The sequence below is a fragment of the Echeneis naucrates genome, chromosome 14 (assembly GCF_900963305.1).
Source record: "Echeneis naucrates chromosome 14, fEcheNa1.1, whole genome shotgun sequence".
Classification (NCBI taxonomy): domain Eukaryota; kingdom Metazoa; phylum Chordata; class Actinopteri; order Carangiformes; family Echeneidae; genus Echeneis; species Echeneis naucrates.
In genome coordinates, this window is record NC_042524.1 from 13,706,982 (window position 1) to 13,722,541 (window position 15,560).

The following is a 15,560-nucleotide window of genomic DNA, read 5'->3' on the forward strand; positions in this document are numbered from 1 at the left end:
TAGCATTCAATTTTCTGTCTCAAAATCAGAGACTGGCTTTTTTTTCCCACACACACACACACACACACTCACACACACATGCGTATGCATGCGCACGCTTAAGCTCTTGCATATGCACGCAGCTGGAAACTGAGGGGATTATTTCTGACCTACAGCAAAGGCAAATAAGGAACAACTTCAGATAATTCAACCTCAGACTAGCTTTACAGTATTGTAATTTCTTTTAATTATAAGTAATTGCTCAGTTTTATCTGTTGGGTTCTTTGAAGGCACCTAGTGTCACCTAGGCAGAGCAGAACTCTCCAGCGTGTAAGCTTTAGGTGTAAGCTTTGTTACAGCAACATCAGAAGGTGATTCTTAACTTTGTGTCAAAGTCTTTCCTCTACTTTGTGAAGTGATGCTTCATTATGACCACGCACAGTCTGTCTGTGCTCCTGAATAGTAATACAGTGGTGAATTTTGTGCCCTAATGTTCGGGGGGCCTTGGCCAGGGAAAAGCTCTTATCCAAAATTTGAGAGGTCCTTGAGCCCCCAGGCAGAAAAGCCTCTGTCAGACGTAGGCTGACTCACTGGACTGGGTCCTGCCCAGGTTGGGGGCCTGGGACAGGTGTGACACATCCTTCTTGCGCACTTCGCAGATGGACTTCCTTCGGGCCTGCACCCCTCGGATAGCGGTTTTTATCTTCCTCCAGCCAAGGTGGTTGAGCTCGGCCAGGTTGAGCAGCACACAAATACCGCTCACTGCGAACATAAAGACCAGAAACACTGTCTTTTCTGTGGGACGAGACACGTAACACTCCACCTCCTTCACACACGGGTAGCGGTCACACTCAAACATCCCTGGCACATTGAAGCCGTACAGGAAGTACTGTCCGGCCAAAAAGCCAATCTCCAGCGCGTTGCGGAACACCACCTGGATGACGTAGAAACGTGAGATGCCTTCCTGCCGTCGTACTTTGGAACTCTTGCCGGTTTGAGGGAGTCCTCTGGGTCCATTAGGGATCTCCTTAACTTCCAGGCAGTCATGATCCTCTTTACTGCTGTCAGGGTGCACTAGAATGCCATTGATGTTGCGAGAATGAAGCTTGCGAGCGTGATGGTCATGATGGCGGCCATGGTGACCGTGACCATGGTGATCCATGTGAGAATGCAGGAGAGAGTAGCTACGGTCTCGTGCTTTAGCAGACTGGTGCACAGAGTATGTGATGAAACACAAGCTCGGCGTGCACACCAGAATGATTTGAAAGACCCAGTAGCGGATGTGCGAGATGGGGAAGGCCTTGTCGTAACAAGCCTGGTTGCAGCCGGGCTGCAGGGTGTTACAGATGAACATTATTTGCTCATCTTCATACACCTTTTCCCCCACTATGCCTACAATTAGGATTCGGAAAATCACCACCACTGTCAACAGGATCCTGCAGAGAGAAAGAGGGAGAGGGAAAGGGCAGCAGGGAGAAGGGAGTGAAAGGGAGATAGAAGATGTCAGTTAATGAGCAGAAAATTCACAAAGGTTCAGGAAATATCTGGGTGTGATACTGACAATGCGATCATTGCCCTGCATCAGTATAATTCAATTGGTGACTGGATGTTGAGAATTGGCCTTTTTAACATTTACCTTGTACTTTAAAACCATTTCAAAGCAAAGACTCTTGCTGCACCTCCATTTACGTGTGTCAGTGCATTAGTTTATGTATGCATGAATGTCTGTATTTGCCTGTGCTACTACTCAGCTGCCGTGGAGAACATCACCACAGGACAGGGAGTTGTGCTCCAGATAACATGCACGTGTGCGCTCCCTAATCATAAAAGACTAGCATGAGGCGCTGTCGGAGGAGATAGGTGACTTCACATTCATCCTCACAGCTGGTCTGAAATGGAGCGCTGCATTCATCGGGATCAGCATGCGTGACTGCACCTACATACTAAAACTGCTATTCACTGATTTAAGGAACAGTGTTGGTGGTATTTTTCCAATCATGTTGATTTGTGCCTTTCACTGTATTCTATCATACATGAAAGCTAATTAATAGATATTAAACTGCCGTCCAAATTACCCCCTTATTACCAGTCCTTCCCCACTTGGACATCAAGTGAGGGAAGAGGAAAGCACTTTTTTATGGGTCAACGGGTGTCAGAGCTGCAGAGTTTTTAGGGTGCATCTGTTTCAATGACTTTGATGCTAAAAAAGCCAGTGACCTCAAATCTGCCAAAATGGAGGCAGCTTCTGCTTCAATGGTCACACGATGGATACCATTTACTATCAGCTTAAGGCTGAACCGTGCAGATCACGTCTCGTAAGAACCGAGGGGACTTCCCATCGAGCATCATTAGTGAATTGCTGCAGTAATAGAAGATTGGGTTCAGGGGCCAGTGGATCTGGAGAGCAGTGCTCAGTGGAGAGACTGGTGTGCTGTAGTGTTATCCTCTGGTGTCGATCCAGCATGGGCACTGCGGAGGAGGACAGAGGCTTTAGGGCTGCACTGTCAGCTCTTTATAATGAGAGAGGAAAGCCTGCACATCATGGGGCTCCCCGGTGTTTATGCCACAATGCAGTGGATGTGCATGCTCAAAGCCACTTACTTTGAATGCAGTTATTTCTGAGCACAAAAGGGCCACCCAAGGCAGCAAAAGGCATAGATGGATCAGACTTGGCTCTGTGTTTATTAGAACAACTGGGTTAAATGGCAATGATGGCAATAGCCTAAGTGAGTTTTGGTGATACGATATCCTGTGCATTTTAAAAATGGTCTTTTTCTGTTTTTATGTTCATGTAAAATGTGTATCTTTTAATGAGGACTCAAAATGCCCACATCTGCAATCCATGGACAGTTACCACAGCAACCGGCATATTAATGAAAGGTGAGGTTCTGCAAATGAGTGCAGGGAGAGAAAGGTCCAAGAAATGGCTTCATTCTTTGGGGAGTGAAAAAATAAATGTCTTTAAGTGAGGCAATCAAGGAGGCAGTTTGTGAAAGCTAAATGGAAGAGCAGTTTGAAATAAGAGTTAAAGCAGAGGAACATGTGTTAGCACGAAGCAGACCTAAAATAGAGCAACGCGCCGCTGCAGGACTGTTCCTGCTCCACCTGCGAGTGCACACCAGTGTGTGTTTTTGTGCGGGATAGACAGACACGAGGACACAGAGACAAAGGGGGGAACTTAGCCATGTGTATGACTTGAGCAAAATGGCAAACGTGTCCGGCCGTCTGTGCTCAGAGCAGCTGCAAGCAAATACGCTACAGTGACTTTCAAAATCAGCAGAATAAAGCTTCTCTGCACCTTTGGCCTACCAGAAGTAAAATGCACGTCATGTATGTAATGTAAGTAAAGACATTCAGTCACTCTGATCCTTCGCTGTGAGCCGTGTATATCTCCATTCATTGGTCTTCTGACAGCAGTGGGTTTGACCTTAGGGCTGTTATTGATGGCTCCCTGTGCCACAAGGAGCCATTTGGGACACACTGCTCCCTGACACAAAAATCTGGGGTTGACACTTCACATTTTCATGTAAATATGTGTTTAAATAATGTAGAAAATATGAAACAAGCTCATGTTTACTGGCGCTTCAAATCTGATTTACAGAAATGTAACAACAGCAGCATGTCTGTGCTTACTTTCTGCTTCTGTTCAAGGTCTGCCTTCTCTCATGCCGGTGATAATTAGTGCACAGTTATAGTATTAACTAAATGTCACTAAATCTGCCTGCTATCTACATCACTGCAAATTAACACAGGCCAATAGACTGAAGAAGAATGTGTTTGTCATAAAATAATTTTTATCCCCAGGCCTAAGTGATGGTTATATTTCATTATTAATAGTTGGTATAGCACCACAGTAAGGTGCTATACTTCATGTGCAGTGCTGTACCGTGTATGTGATCTACAGAGGCTGATTGCTAGTGGACATCTCATCTCATCCCTCATCTCAATATATTCTACTCATCAGACTGTTCTGTACTTGTTCCAGTGGCTTGTTTGAGGTAAATTTATGCATCTGTTTTTGTCTCTCTCCATTCCCCACGTGTACAGTGTCCTTTTCAGGGAAGACGAATAAAAGAATAGGATTTTATTGTCATTACATGACCAAGCATACAACAAAATTGCAAAAAAACCAAACAAAAAAAAACAAAACTTCCCATAGTGCAAATAGACTATATAAAAAAACAATTAGTGCACTAATTCAGCTCAGTCATTTTGTTAATTTAATGAAGTACTAAACTTCCAGAAGGCCAGACATGCACAAATATGTAAATTTCTAAATAAATAAATACATTTGTCTCATAAAAGGTTTAAATAAAAGGTTGACGGCAAAGGCTAAAACGTTATACACAGCATAGTGAATGATTGTTTTTTATCAGATAAATATATATACTCGTTCTTTAGTGCTTTCACAGTAACAAACATAATTATGGGCTTTCCTTAAATCGGCCAAAGTACTGGACTGCAGATGTAAGTCTGCACTTGTTTGTTAAGCACTTTTGCATTGCAACCAAAAAAAGAAACCCAAGACATTGCAAGTATTGAGTGTTGTGTTATTTGTGTTTGTGGGCATGTGTGTGTGTGTATGTGTGTGTTCTATTACAGGATAATCAGCACAGGACAGATTGCTGCTTTAGCAGAAAGCGTTGGACGAAGATTATCTGCAAACACCAGTGTTTTAAGTTCTGCAGAGTAACAAGTCAATATCGTACATTAGAGCAGATTGGGGCAGGACAGCTCCAAGGCTTAAACCTGCAGAATATTTAATAACCTCCATAAATGATGGAAATGATTTTAGAATTTTTAGTATCTTGAGCCTGAGGGGCTGAATATGAAAAGAAAGCCACTTGCTGAGTTGATTCAAAAGCGACATTGCGAAGAAGATGCAGACACTAAACCACCGCTCTCTCTATCGCATCTCAAAGTTCCTTAAGTGGGCTGGAAATTATCTCCCAAATCTCATCTCCCACCACTCATCTCTACCTGCTTCCTCAAGGACCTCCTCTGCAGGTCCAATAATTGTCAGTTTCCTTAACACTGAGATGACTCACAGGTCAAATTTTCACTTCCTTAAGCTGCATCACTGACAGTGGGCAAATTTCATAAAAAAATGGATAAGATAGGAAGAGGAGGAAGTCAAGATCAGGGTTGTGTTTCTTTATTGCTGTGTAACTGTGTAGGCAGCTGACTGACCTGTGAGATTTGTGAATAGTTCATCAGCTGGTGTGTCGGCTGGACATGCTGGCTTTGTCGCTCCTGAAGGCAAAGCCAGCATGTTCACACACACACACATACGTTCATTCATACAGCAGCTGCTGCTGCCAGCCTCCAGAGATAGAAACCGCACAGAGCACAGCAGCAGATGCTTTGGGAAAACACCGCAATTTACTCTCACACACACATATACACAGTGTGAATATAAATCATTCCTTGTTGTATATGAGTAGGGTGACAAACAAGCAAAGGTGTATACCTGTGCATATACAGAAACAGTCCTCTGGAGTGGATTCAGTATTAAGTGTGGAGGGAGATTTAGTAAAAATATTCTTCCCACCCTTACACTCTCAGTAATAAGCTTGACGGACTGCTGATGGAAGCACATCATCAATAAAGACCTTATGAGGCATAAAAATTATGCAGCTTAATTACCAGAATGTAGACATTTCTTTCCTCCGCCCCTCATCTAGTCTTCATCTCTTAAACTGTTTTAGTCTAAGGTCTTGCCCACGTATCAGGCAGACATGCATGACCGCCTGAGGTGCCGCAGAGAGTCAGTGTGACGAATTCATTAAGCTACACTTGTGTGTCCTCAACTGCAGTGGTTCACTTATTTCAGGATTCCTCTTCAAATACATATCAGGAATATTTTACTGAGAGTATAAGACTTAGTTTAAGAAAGGAACTCTCTTAAATATCTGGTCTTGGACAAAAAATTATAATAATAGTAATAAAAAACACTATGGGCTTGTCATACTTTCTTTTGTGCCACCACGCAGAGTCAACATGTGCAGAAATGTAATTATCGCGTCTGCTCCCTCAACAACTCTGAAGGAAATAGCTTCCAGCTGTTTCAAGAATAACAAAGGAAATAGAGAAAAATAATTGGGGGAGATTCTACTGGTAACTGTGCCAATTATTCCTCATCAGAGAGATTTATGATAATACACTGATCACATAAATACGATCAACATTCTGTGATTCAATTTTTTAGAAACGAAAGATTCCTCAACTGGTTTGATTGTTTGTTTAAGCAAAGCTCCTCTGCTGAAAGAAAATGATTACACAACTGTTTTGTTGAAAGAAATTACACACACAAGTTTTCTGTTAAGTCACTGCACAGACCAACCATGCATGATGAGGATAATGATGATGATGATGATACAGAGTACATCAGATGCAGTGTTTTGCTGGCCTATTGGTCTCCATGCCATCCAAAATTTGCCTTTCATCTCATCTCAAGCAAATGCAGGCAAATATGCAGAAATCTTTTCATCTAAAATAAATTTCAGCAAAAAAAAAAAAAAACAACATCAAATTAACAGTATCAGCATTTCCCTTCGGTTTCTATGCAGCATATTTTGCTGATCGAATCAGTATGTGGTTTCAGAATATTCATTATATCACATTGTGACTATTCAGTATTCAGAGCACTGGACACTTCTCTGTGATCAACACCTCTTTTCCTAGAACATGGCCTGTTGCTATGTTTTAAGTTTAGCTGCAGGAATATTGTTTGACTCTGAAACAGAGAGCTTCAGAGCACAGATTTGTTTGAATTTGTGTTTACCAAGTGTTAAAAGGTAAGTCATATAATAAGGAGGCACCTGAATTATATGAGATGTAGATGTGTTGTAAACATATGAGAGGAATAAACATGTGAATATGCGATTTCAGTGCTTTGAACTTTTGTAGTTAAATATATTATAGGAATTTCTCACACAAAGTTTTGGTTACCTGAAGTTACATGGTCAGCCTGATGGTTGATTTGTTATGTCTGCTGGAGAAGTCGTCATGATTTATTAACAAGAAGCATAATCATATTTTAGATCTCAACCAGCTATTTTAACATAATTTCATCAAGAGGGTTTTATTTAAACTGGAGCTGGCAGGCCTGATATGTCCTCCTCAGCCATGGTGGTCACTGATTCGGCTCACTAGGCATTGCCCCGCTTGGCTAGCTACAATAACAGATTCAAATGTAGAGCATTCACGGATGGAGAAATAAATCTTATCTGACGTGAACAATGAAATGTCCAGAACAAGTGTTTTTGCTCTGAATTAATCTTTTCACAACATACATTTTCCATCACACATTTTCATACTCTGACCACTTACACTGTTGTGTTGTTAAGTAATTTGTTTCATACTCAGTTTAAATTGAAATAGACTGCTACTGCTACTGAGAATTTAAAAAGCCAGCAGAAGTACAGGTTTTGCAATTTTCAATTTTGCAGACAATATTAATACTTACTGCTAAACACAACACAAAATTTGTTGTAGTTTTTGGTCTATTTCCGGTCACAAAAAAAGGTTGTTAGCACAACAGTGATATATTATTACCTGATAAAGTGTTATGGTAAATGCGCCAAGAAAAGGTAAACGCTATCTCTGCTGTCTGACCTATACAGTTGCAGCTACTAAGCCCATCCTTCCATTACCTATGCAACACATCCTTGCAGGGTCGCAGGGGGCTACAGCCAATCCCAGCTGATATTGGCTGAGGGCAAAGTAAACTGTATATCTGCTGTTGCCCTGACATCCATGATTGCCTGTAAAACCAATCATTTCTGACTGACGTATTCTAAGAGTGAAAAACATCTGAGGCCACCAACTGCACAACAGCATCTCCTTCACTTCAGACTTTTGGAAACTTTCCGGTGGATCCTGCTAATGTAATTAAGCCTGGCTGTTGCTGATAACTGTCCTCGGAATTTTCTTCGCAGCTGCTAATTCCTGTAATGCACCTTGACACTTTTAATTCCATCATACCTTTCATTTGATTTGTCACCCATCTTGCTCTATCTTTCCTTTTCATTTTAAGCAACTTTCCTATTCAGTTTAAATTTCGGCCAGTGATCTACTCTGAAAATTAAACACATTACAATGATCTCTAAAGAAAATACATCACAGGACTTCTTCCATGAAATAGCTTACTGTAATCATACGCTACTATTATTAAGATAAGTCACTGTAATCAGCGTACTCCCTGCAATGACCTCTCATGGCAGTTAAATAAAAATGTTTGGCTTTGGAATACAACCTTAAGAAAAACACGATGCAAAGGAAATACCACAGATGTGGTACTTCGAATGAAGTCAACCGGTGTTTTCTCTTGAAATGAACGTTTATATTAGTCTGTGTATCTAAGTCACTAACATGTAGTGTGGTGTTTAGGCTAAATGAATTATCTGCCCATCAAAAAAACAGACATTGTAGGATATTACTAGAGCTAACATAGCCATAGTTGTTACAGACAGATATACAGGTTTAGATGTGTATCTGTATATATGGTAGCCACAGTTATATATATATATACATATATGCTACTATATCTCTTTACCTTCATTGACAAAGTTTTCGAGAAATCTATGGCATCAAACACTTGGATGGATGTATGAGTGTTCGGGTCAAAAAACAGGTTCAGGGGTGATAACAAGTTACAGAAACCTGCCTTTAAAGAGCATCACCACATGTTGGGCGATCATTATTAATGAAAAACGTTTAAGATATCTAGAGGGAAACATTGCACACTTAGAGCTCATACACACACCATCGATGTGTTGGTGAAATGAATAATAGCCTGCGTTGAATGAAAGCTGAGGTCAGCTTCACTGGCAAAATCCCTCTGTCAAACAGTGTAATCAATAGCATTCAACATCAGGGACTGCTGCACAAATAAACTAATGACAACACCAGATGCTGAGAAAAATGGTTTAATTCTAAACACAGCCCCACTGCTCACGATCAGATGATAGATTACTAATCCTGCCGTGTCGAGATTTTGGTTCTTTTGTTTAGCTTTGCAACACAGTTATCCCAGGCTATTACACAGTAGATTTGATCTAAGGAGATGACTATTAATGATTTGTGAAAAATGTTATGGTTTATAAGATGGATGATGCCCTCAATTACAGAAGAGTGTCACTACGTATCAAATTATTTTGGGAGAAATAAGGTGCCCTTCTAAAAGTAGGGGACCTCTTTCTTGTGGATATCCTGACCTAGTTAGAAAAAGTACAGAGAGAACACAAATATGTGTTTAAAAACTGCAAGACTTTAGAGCAAAAGAGCAGGTCATCATTTTGCTCTTAGAGCCAGGAGCCTATATATTTGGTTTCATTAAGATTTCAAGCCTGCCTATTTATTTATTGCTTTTATTTATTTACCAATCTATTTGTACCATTTAAACAGAGTTAAAGACAACAAGGTATGATATATAAATATATATAAATCATATCTCTGTCCGTTGTATTAAAAGGTTGGTCAGAACTGCATGTATTTTTAATGAGTGGCTTTACATGAACCACAACTTGCAACAAGGTCCAGATAACTCTCATTAAGATTTTATGAAGTATTTATAATTCTCAAGAGGGGAGTGATCAGTGCTGAATAATAGATACTTTAACCTTCTTACACAGAGAGAAGTATGCACATTTACATTTGATCTGCTGAAATAGGAGGTGTACTACAGAGTTTATATATTAAGGTTATACACTTTCCAAAATAATAAAAATACAACGTAACAAATAAGGTCAAATATGTGATGAGTTAATTCACTTCAACAACAGTGCATGTGGCTGGAGAGGTGCTGTTTATTCAGCCAAACCTGCGCTGCTGTGTTCACACGGACAGCAACATTTGCATGTAATTTTTCTCAGAATAGCATCATCCTCATCATTTACAAGAGCTACAGAAACGTAGTTACATTCAGTTGAACGTGAAAAGAAGGAACACAAAAGATCTTGTGTAATTTTATAAAAACCTTGTAAATGCAGCAGACACATTGAATTTGTGTGAGTGTACAGCATGTTTCCTCAGCAGCAGCAGGGTCAGTCAGCAGCTCCGGAGGAAGGAGCTCAGACACAGATTCAACACGGAACCTCTGCAGAGGGAAAACTTCCTTCCCTTCCTCCGTCTCCTTCTTCTACCCTCTGCAACATTTTTGATCTGCCTCTACAGCTCCCATCCTCTGTTTTCTACCCATCCATCTGACAACCTTTATTTTTTTATTTTTTGTATCTTTCATAGATCACTCTAGTCCTCAATTATCCCTGCCTCTTTTTTCGCTCTACTTGTCTTTGGCACTGACCTCACTACAGCATTGCAGTGTAGGGGAAGATGCATCACCACACTTACTTTCTCTCGTCCTTCCTACCTGCAAGGTGAGTATATCAAACCCAAGTCTTCATCCCCTCATGGTAGAACATATTGTTCATGAGACATAGAGTGAAACACACATGTGGTCTGCAAAATCTCTGCGCATCGCATGTGAAAAAGACATTATGTAATATCCCAAGATCCAATATATTCCATATCATACATTTTACCGCAGCACGCTGTGACTACGGATTCTGAATTGTGTTCAAACTCAAGATTTTTATATGCAGTTTTCAGGGCAGTTTGAGAAGCCAAATTAAAATAAATGTCTATCTACCAGAAGAAAATCAAAGTGATGCCTCCCATGCAAAGAGTGATCGGTAACTAAGGCAGATAGCTGAGATGGTAGAGAAATACAACATTCGCTTGTTTGCAGTGTTGGGTGAACAAATCGAGTTTTCAGAAAAACAAGAAAGTGTACACGCAGTCGTTTGTCCAACTGGACCCAACATGTCTTATCTGCACGAGAACTTATAATGTCCAGATTTTCAAATGTAACTAATCTGATATGGCAGAATAATAAAGAGGATTGAAGGAGAAATAAATGAAGAAATCTCATCTTACATGCATAAGTACTACACCAGACCTACCAGAAAGTCCCTTTGTGACAGTTTATTACTAATTGTAATTGTTAGTGTAATACTGTAATGTGTTAACTATATTAATTATAGAAACATTGGCCTACTACACAACTGCAAACATTATCAAGGCCCGTGCCGTAATATCTTACACAAATACAACTCTATATCATTAGCATATAAGTACAAAACCATTTTATTTGTGTTGGTGACAATAATCATGTCACCAACACATCCAATATATTTTTTGTGGCCTTTAAACTGTAGCTGCTGTTGTCCTGCTTTTTAAATGAAAACATCAACCCACAATTTCCGCAGTAAGCTATTATTTAGAATAGCTGTACATGCAAAATTACATTTGTGACCATTTATTCTTATTGAATAAAGTATAAAATGATAGCCCTAGTTGTGTCATCACCTGATAACAAGCTACTTCTGCTGACCAAGAGCATACCCTTCATTAATTTACCTGCTCAATACACAGAGCTAAAGAAGTTCAGATAATTTACAGGACAAACTGAATTAATGTCAGATATCCAGTGGTGAAAACCCCGGGGTCATTATTGTTGTGAATGCAATAAAATACATGACATTCTGTTTGGGCTGGTAAATAAGATTAATGCAGTCTTGACAATGATTCTTTGATATTATAATCATGATTACGGTCATTGGTTATCCATGCACACACTGTACATTGTTCAGTTAGAAGTCAGGCTTGTGGAAAAACAAAAAATACAACATTAATCTTTGAATGACTCATATTATGCAAGCCACCTGTGGTTAGTCAGAGGCACAGAAGCAACTCTCAATTTGTCTGTCTCTAATGAAGACCATAATTAAGCTAACCTATGCCACTGTAAGGTGTCGGTCCATTTCTATTTTTATCACTGTTCTGCATTCCTAGGCTAATTATCTGTCCTATGCCAGGGCATAGGTTAGCTTAAATCCTACAATTAAGGAGGATCTTAATTGTAGCTGGATTAGACAGTCTAGACATCCAACAATTCTATCTGACAGTGTCTCATGGTAAAAGTACATCCAAAAGAGGGGGTTGGTCCTCAAACAGATGACCGACATGCACTTCGTTCCAAAGTTTTGATGCAGGGGAGACTTTTCAGCCATGGGGAGATTTCACTGTTCTGCTCTTTGGAACTGTATCCTTGGAACTGCAAGCGGACACATGCAAACTCTTTTAAAAGACACTACAAAAAAGGCTGAACCCGTCCTATTTGTTGTGCCATCTAGCAGTTGTTGCATGCTCCAGCCACACCCTGTGAAGTACAGGACTTCACAATGCACAACAGTGCAACAATACATCAAAGTTGGTTGTGCTCACAAGTGCAACAGACCACACCTGACCACACCCAACTGTGCTGTTGGGTGTGGTCAGTAGTGCAACAGACTTGAACCTTTCAACCCATAGAGGTCAGTGCAACAATTTTGACTTAATCCATGATTTAGTGTGGAGTTGCTCATAAACAATCTAGGAGGCACCTTTACAGCACAAAATTGTGCCAGTGGTGAACAATTCTCCAACTTGCTGGTACATCAAAAAACATCATTCTGATCATTTAAATGGTTAAGTGTCACTGATTTCCTGACCATGCAGACACATGCTTCGGATTAGGAGTCAAGTCTTTATCTTTGGTTTTGTTATTGCTAAGCTTGTGTCAAAATGTATGACATCTAAGAATGTCTAGATCCAGTCCATTAGTTAATTTTAAGTTGAAACACCCTAAGCCAAGGTCCCTCTACCTGCCAAAATGCATAAGAATTCTCCACTATTTGTTTTTGATATCCCACAAACAGGATAGCTAAAAAGGACAAAATCAAAAATCCAGGAAAAAAAGAAATTCAGGGACCTACAGCCTAAAATAGCTACTCACAAAATAGCTACTCACAAACTACTGTACAAAGTGACTCCAAAGACAATGATGGTCACGTGACATAGACAAGCAGAGTAGGAGGGAACCTCATTGGGAAGAAGCTAATGTTACAGCTATTGCCCTGCGGTCAACTAGAGAGCCTTGTAGGACAAACACAGTCTGAGGGAAGCCAAAACACACAGGGATCATTTACAGAGCATTTCCTCGTATTCAGCACAATAACACATAGCTGTGGGCATCGTAGACACTACTTCCTGTGTAATCAAATATTTTAGTAGTTCAAATATAATCACTAACAGGCTAATTTCATTTCATTTTGGAAAGTGGGTACGTCATCTAGTATAAGCTAGCATATGATAAAAAGAAGTTGGTGCATAAAGGACTGTTCTAAAGTGACCCAGAAAAGCACTGCTCATTTAAATAAACGTACTTTAGGTAGTCAGAGAAGCCTGCATAATGTTCAGCCAGTGAAGTGCATGATCAACAAATAGCTCAAATTAAGCATGTAAGAGGAAGCCATTATACCATCAGAGCTTTCCCGATGACTTTTGAAAGAGGTAGCAGACAAATTGAGAGTTGCCTCTGTGCCTCTGAAAAACTGTAGGTGGCTTACAATGATCCGCCAAAGATTAGTTTTCACCATTCTTTTTGCACCCTTTTTTATGTGCTTCCAGGGTATTACTGCCAAGACAGGATTTTAAAGCTGCATTAAGAAATTTTTGACCACTAGGGGGGCGGAAAGACTCCAGAACAAGTTCACAACAGTTAGCAATTAGCTGATGAAGTTGTTATGGCTACCATGTTAGCAAACAGTTGCCTACTTACATATCCAGCAGAAACAGAGCAACACGGACATCCCTTTGGTCTCCTTTTTCTGGCCACCTGTTGAATGTAATCCCAATATTCACTGGCATTTAACCCCTGCTTAGTCTCCCAGCTCATGAGAAAAAAATCTTTTCATCTCGCTAAATGCCCAACTTTTCTTCACGAGTTACTTCAGCTCTTCACCATTTTGTGCCGGGTAGTTAGCTTTTTTTTTTCTTCTTCTTCTTTTTTTTTTTTTTAACAGCTGCTAATGGTCGCCAGCAAACATTGGTTTGGTTTTATTGCTTCAGGGAACCAAAACAATGAGCTGAAAATGTCTGAACACGTCACATGGCTTCAAGGTGGGATGTTCATTGTCAGTGAGAGCAGCATTGTTACCAATCCCACAGGTAAAATGGAGTCATACATTCAACGGTACAACATATTAATTATTAATGCATCTTTAAAACAAGTCAAAATGCTTCACTATGTGCAGGTTTTCATTCCACTGGACTAGATCAGGTAATTTCATTGCTTAACATACTTTCAGCTACCAAGGAAAAAATGACTGAAATGGCTTGGTGTGGTATTTGGTTGGAAGGAAAATCTTCATCTTTAAGAGTCATTAAGATTCCCGATCAATACAAGATTTAATATAAAGTGGTTCACATCATCTCTGTCTCTCTGATGCTGTTCAAATGTTGCTGATTCTGAATGATATAGCCAAATCACTCTGTGCAGTCACTGAAAGCATGAGCCAATTTTCACTCCTTTAGCTCACACACAGCAACACACACACACACACACATGCACGCCCAAGCGACTAGAGCAGAGGGGGAAGTCTGTGCCCCCGTTGCGGAGCACAGAAGTGCAGTCAATTTCATCGTCTATCATGGCTTTGTTATTTTCAAATAATCATTTTCAGTAATTTTCAAATCACAAACATATACATTCACCAGCTAGACTGTGTTGATGCTTCACTTTTCCAAATGAGCATCCCAGCGTGACATTTGGATTGTGTTTAATAGGTGGAAAATTTCACTTTTGCTTTTAATTAATCACACAGAGATGATGTGGAGCAAATTTTTCACACAGATTTTACAGCATGTCTCCATGGCATGTCTCCACTGCTGATCAAACCAAAAGCTCATCTGTTCAACCCTCCGCCACAAACCACTGTCACACAAAATATGAGAAATGATTTAACCTGACTGCAATGCAAATGTGGCTGCTGATAGGAGCAAATTGGATGAACTTCTTTGTCACACTTTTTGTCTCAAGTTCACACAGAGTTCAGAGCCGTTTATTCCCCTGTCTTCCTTCCACACCTGCTTGCTTACCATCCTTTCATCTTCTGCACCTCTGCTCTCCATTTGCTCCTACTCCCCTCTCCTCCTTCTGCCTTATTGGTCTGTGGCCAACAGCATCAAGCGTAATCTATCAATAGCTTGGCTGGTAGGTAGTATCAACACAGGAACCTCTCTGAATTAACCGTAATGCCCAGGAAAGCCGGCCATTGATCATGTACAATTAGTTTATCCTTTTACTAATGATGGGTGTGGAGGATAAGGGTGAGGAGAGCAGGGATGAGGAAAGGACAAGGGAGGCAGTAATCACTGTGGGGGACTGTAGAACAGAGGAGAGCACTGGGACAAGCCTGAGGAGGGTGATCTCTGTTGGGATGCCACCAACTGATACGTACAGAATCACTCATATATATCTATATATCTATCTACAGATATTCATAGATAAATGTACAGATAGATAGACGTGTGTATATTTTTAAAAAGCATTTTAAAAAAAGCACCCTTCAGCTCATTGTTAGAAACAATGTAACACCTTTACACACAAAACAACCGGGGTCTTACCTTCCAATCATGGTGGAGTGCTGCTGGACAGCTGCCTCCAGCAGCCTCTCCAAAATGGTCCATTCTCCCAT

At 40.4% G+C, this 15,560-nt stretch overlaps 1 protein-coding gene across 1 annotated transcript; it reads right to left on the minus strand.

Moving 5' to 3' along the window:
* Positions 1-550: 550 nt before the first annotated feature.
* LOC115054655 (gap junction delta-2 protein-like) lies at positions 551-15,560 on the minus strand. The gene is made up of 2 exons (XM_029519959.1): positions 15,490-15,560; positions 551-1,415 (listed from the first exon to the last, which is right to left on the minus strand). The coding sequence occupies exons 1-2, from the start codon at positions 15,558-15,560 to the stop codon at positions 551-553; spliced, it is 936 nt and encodes a 311-aa protein (XP_029375819.1).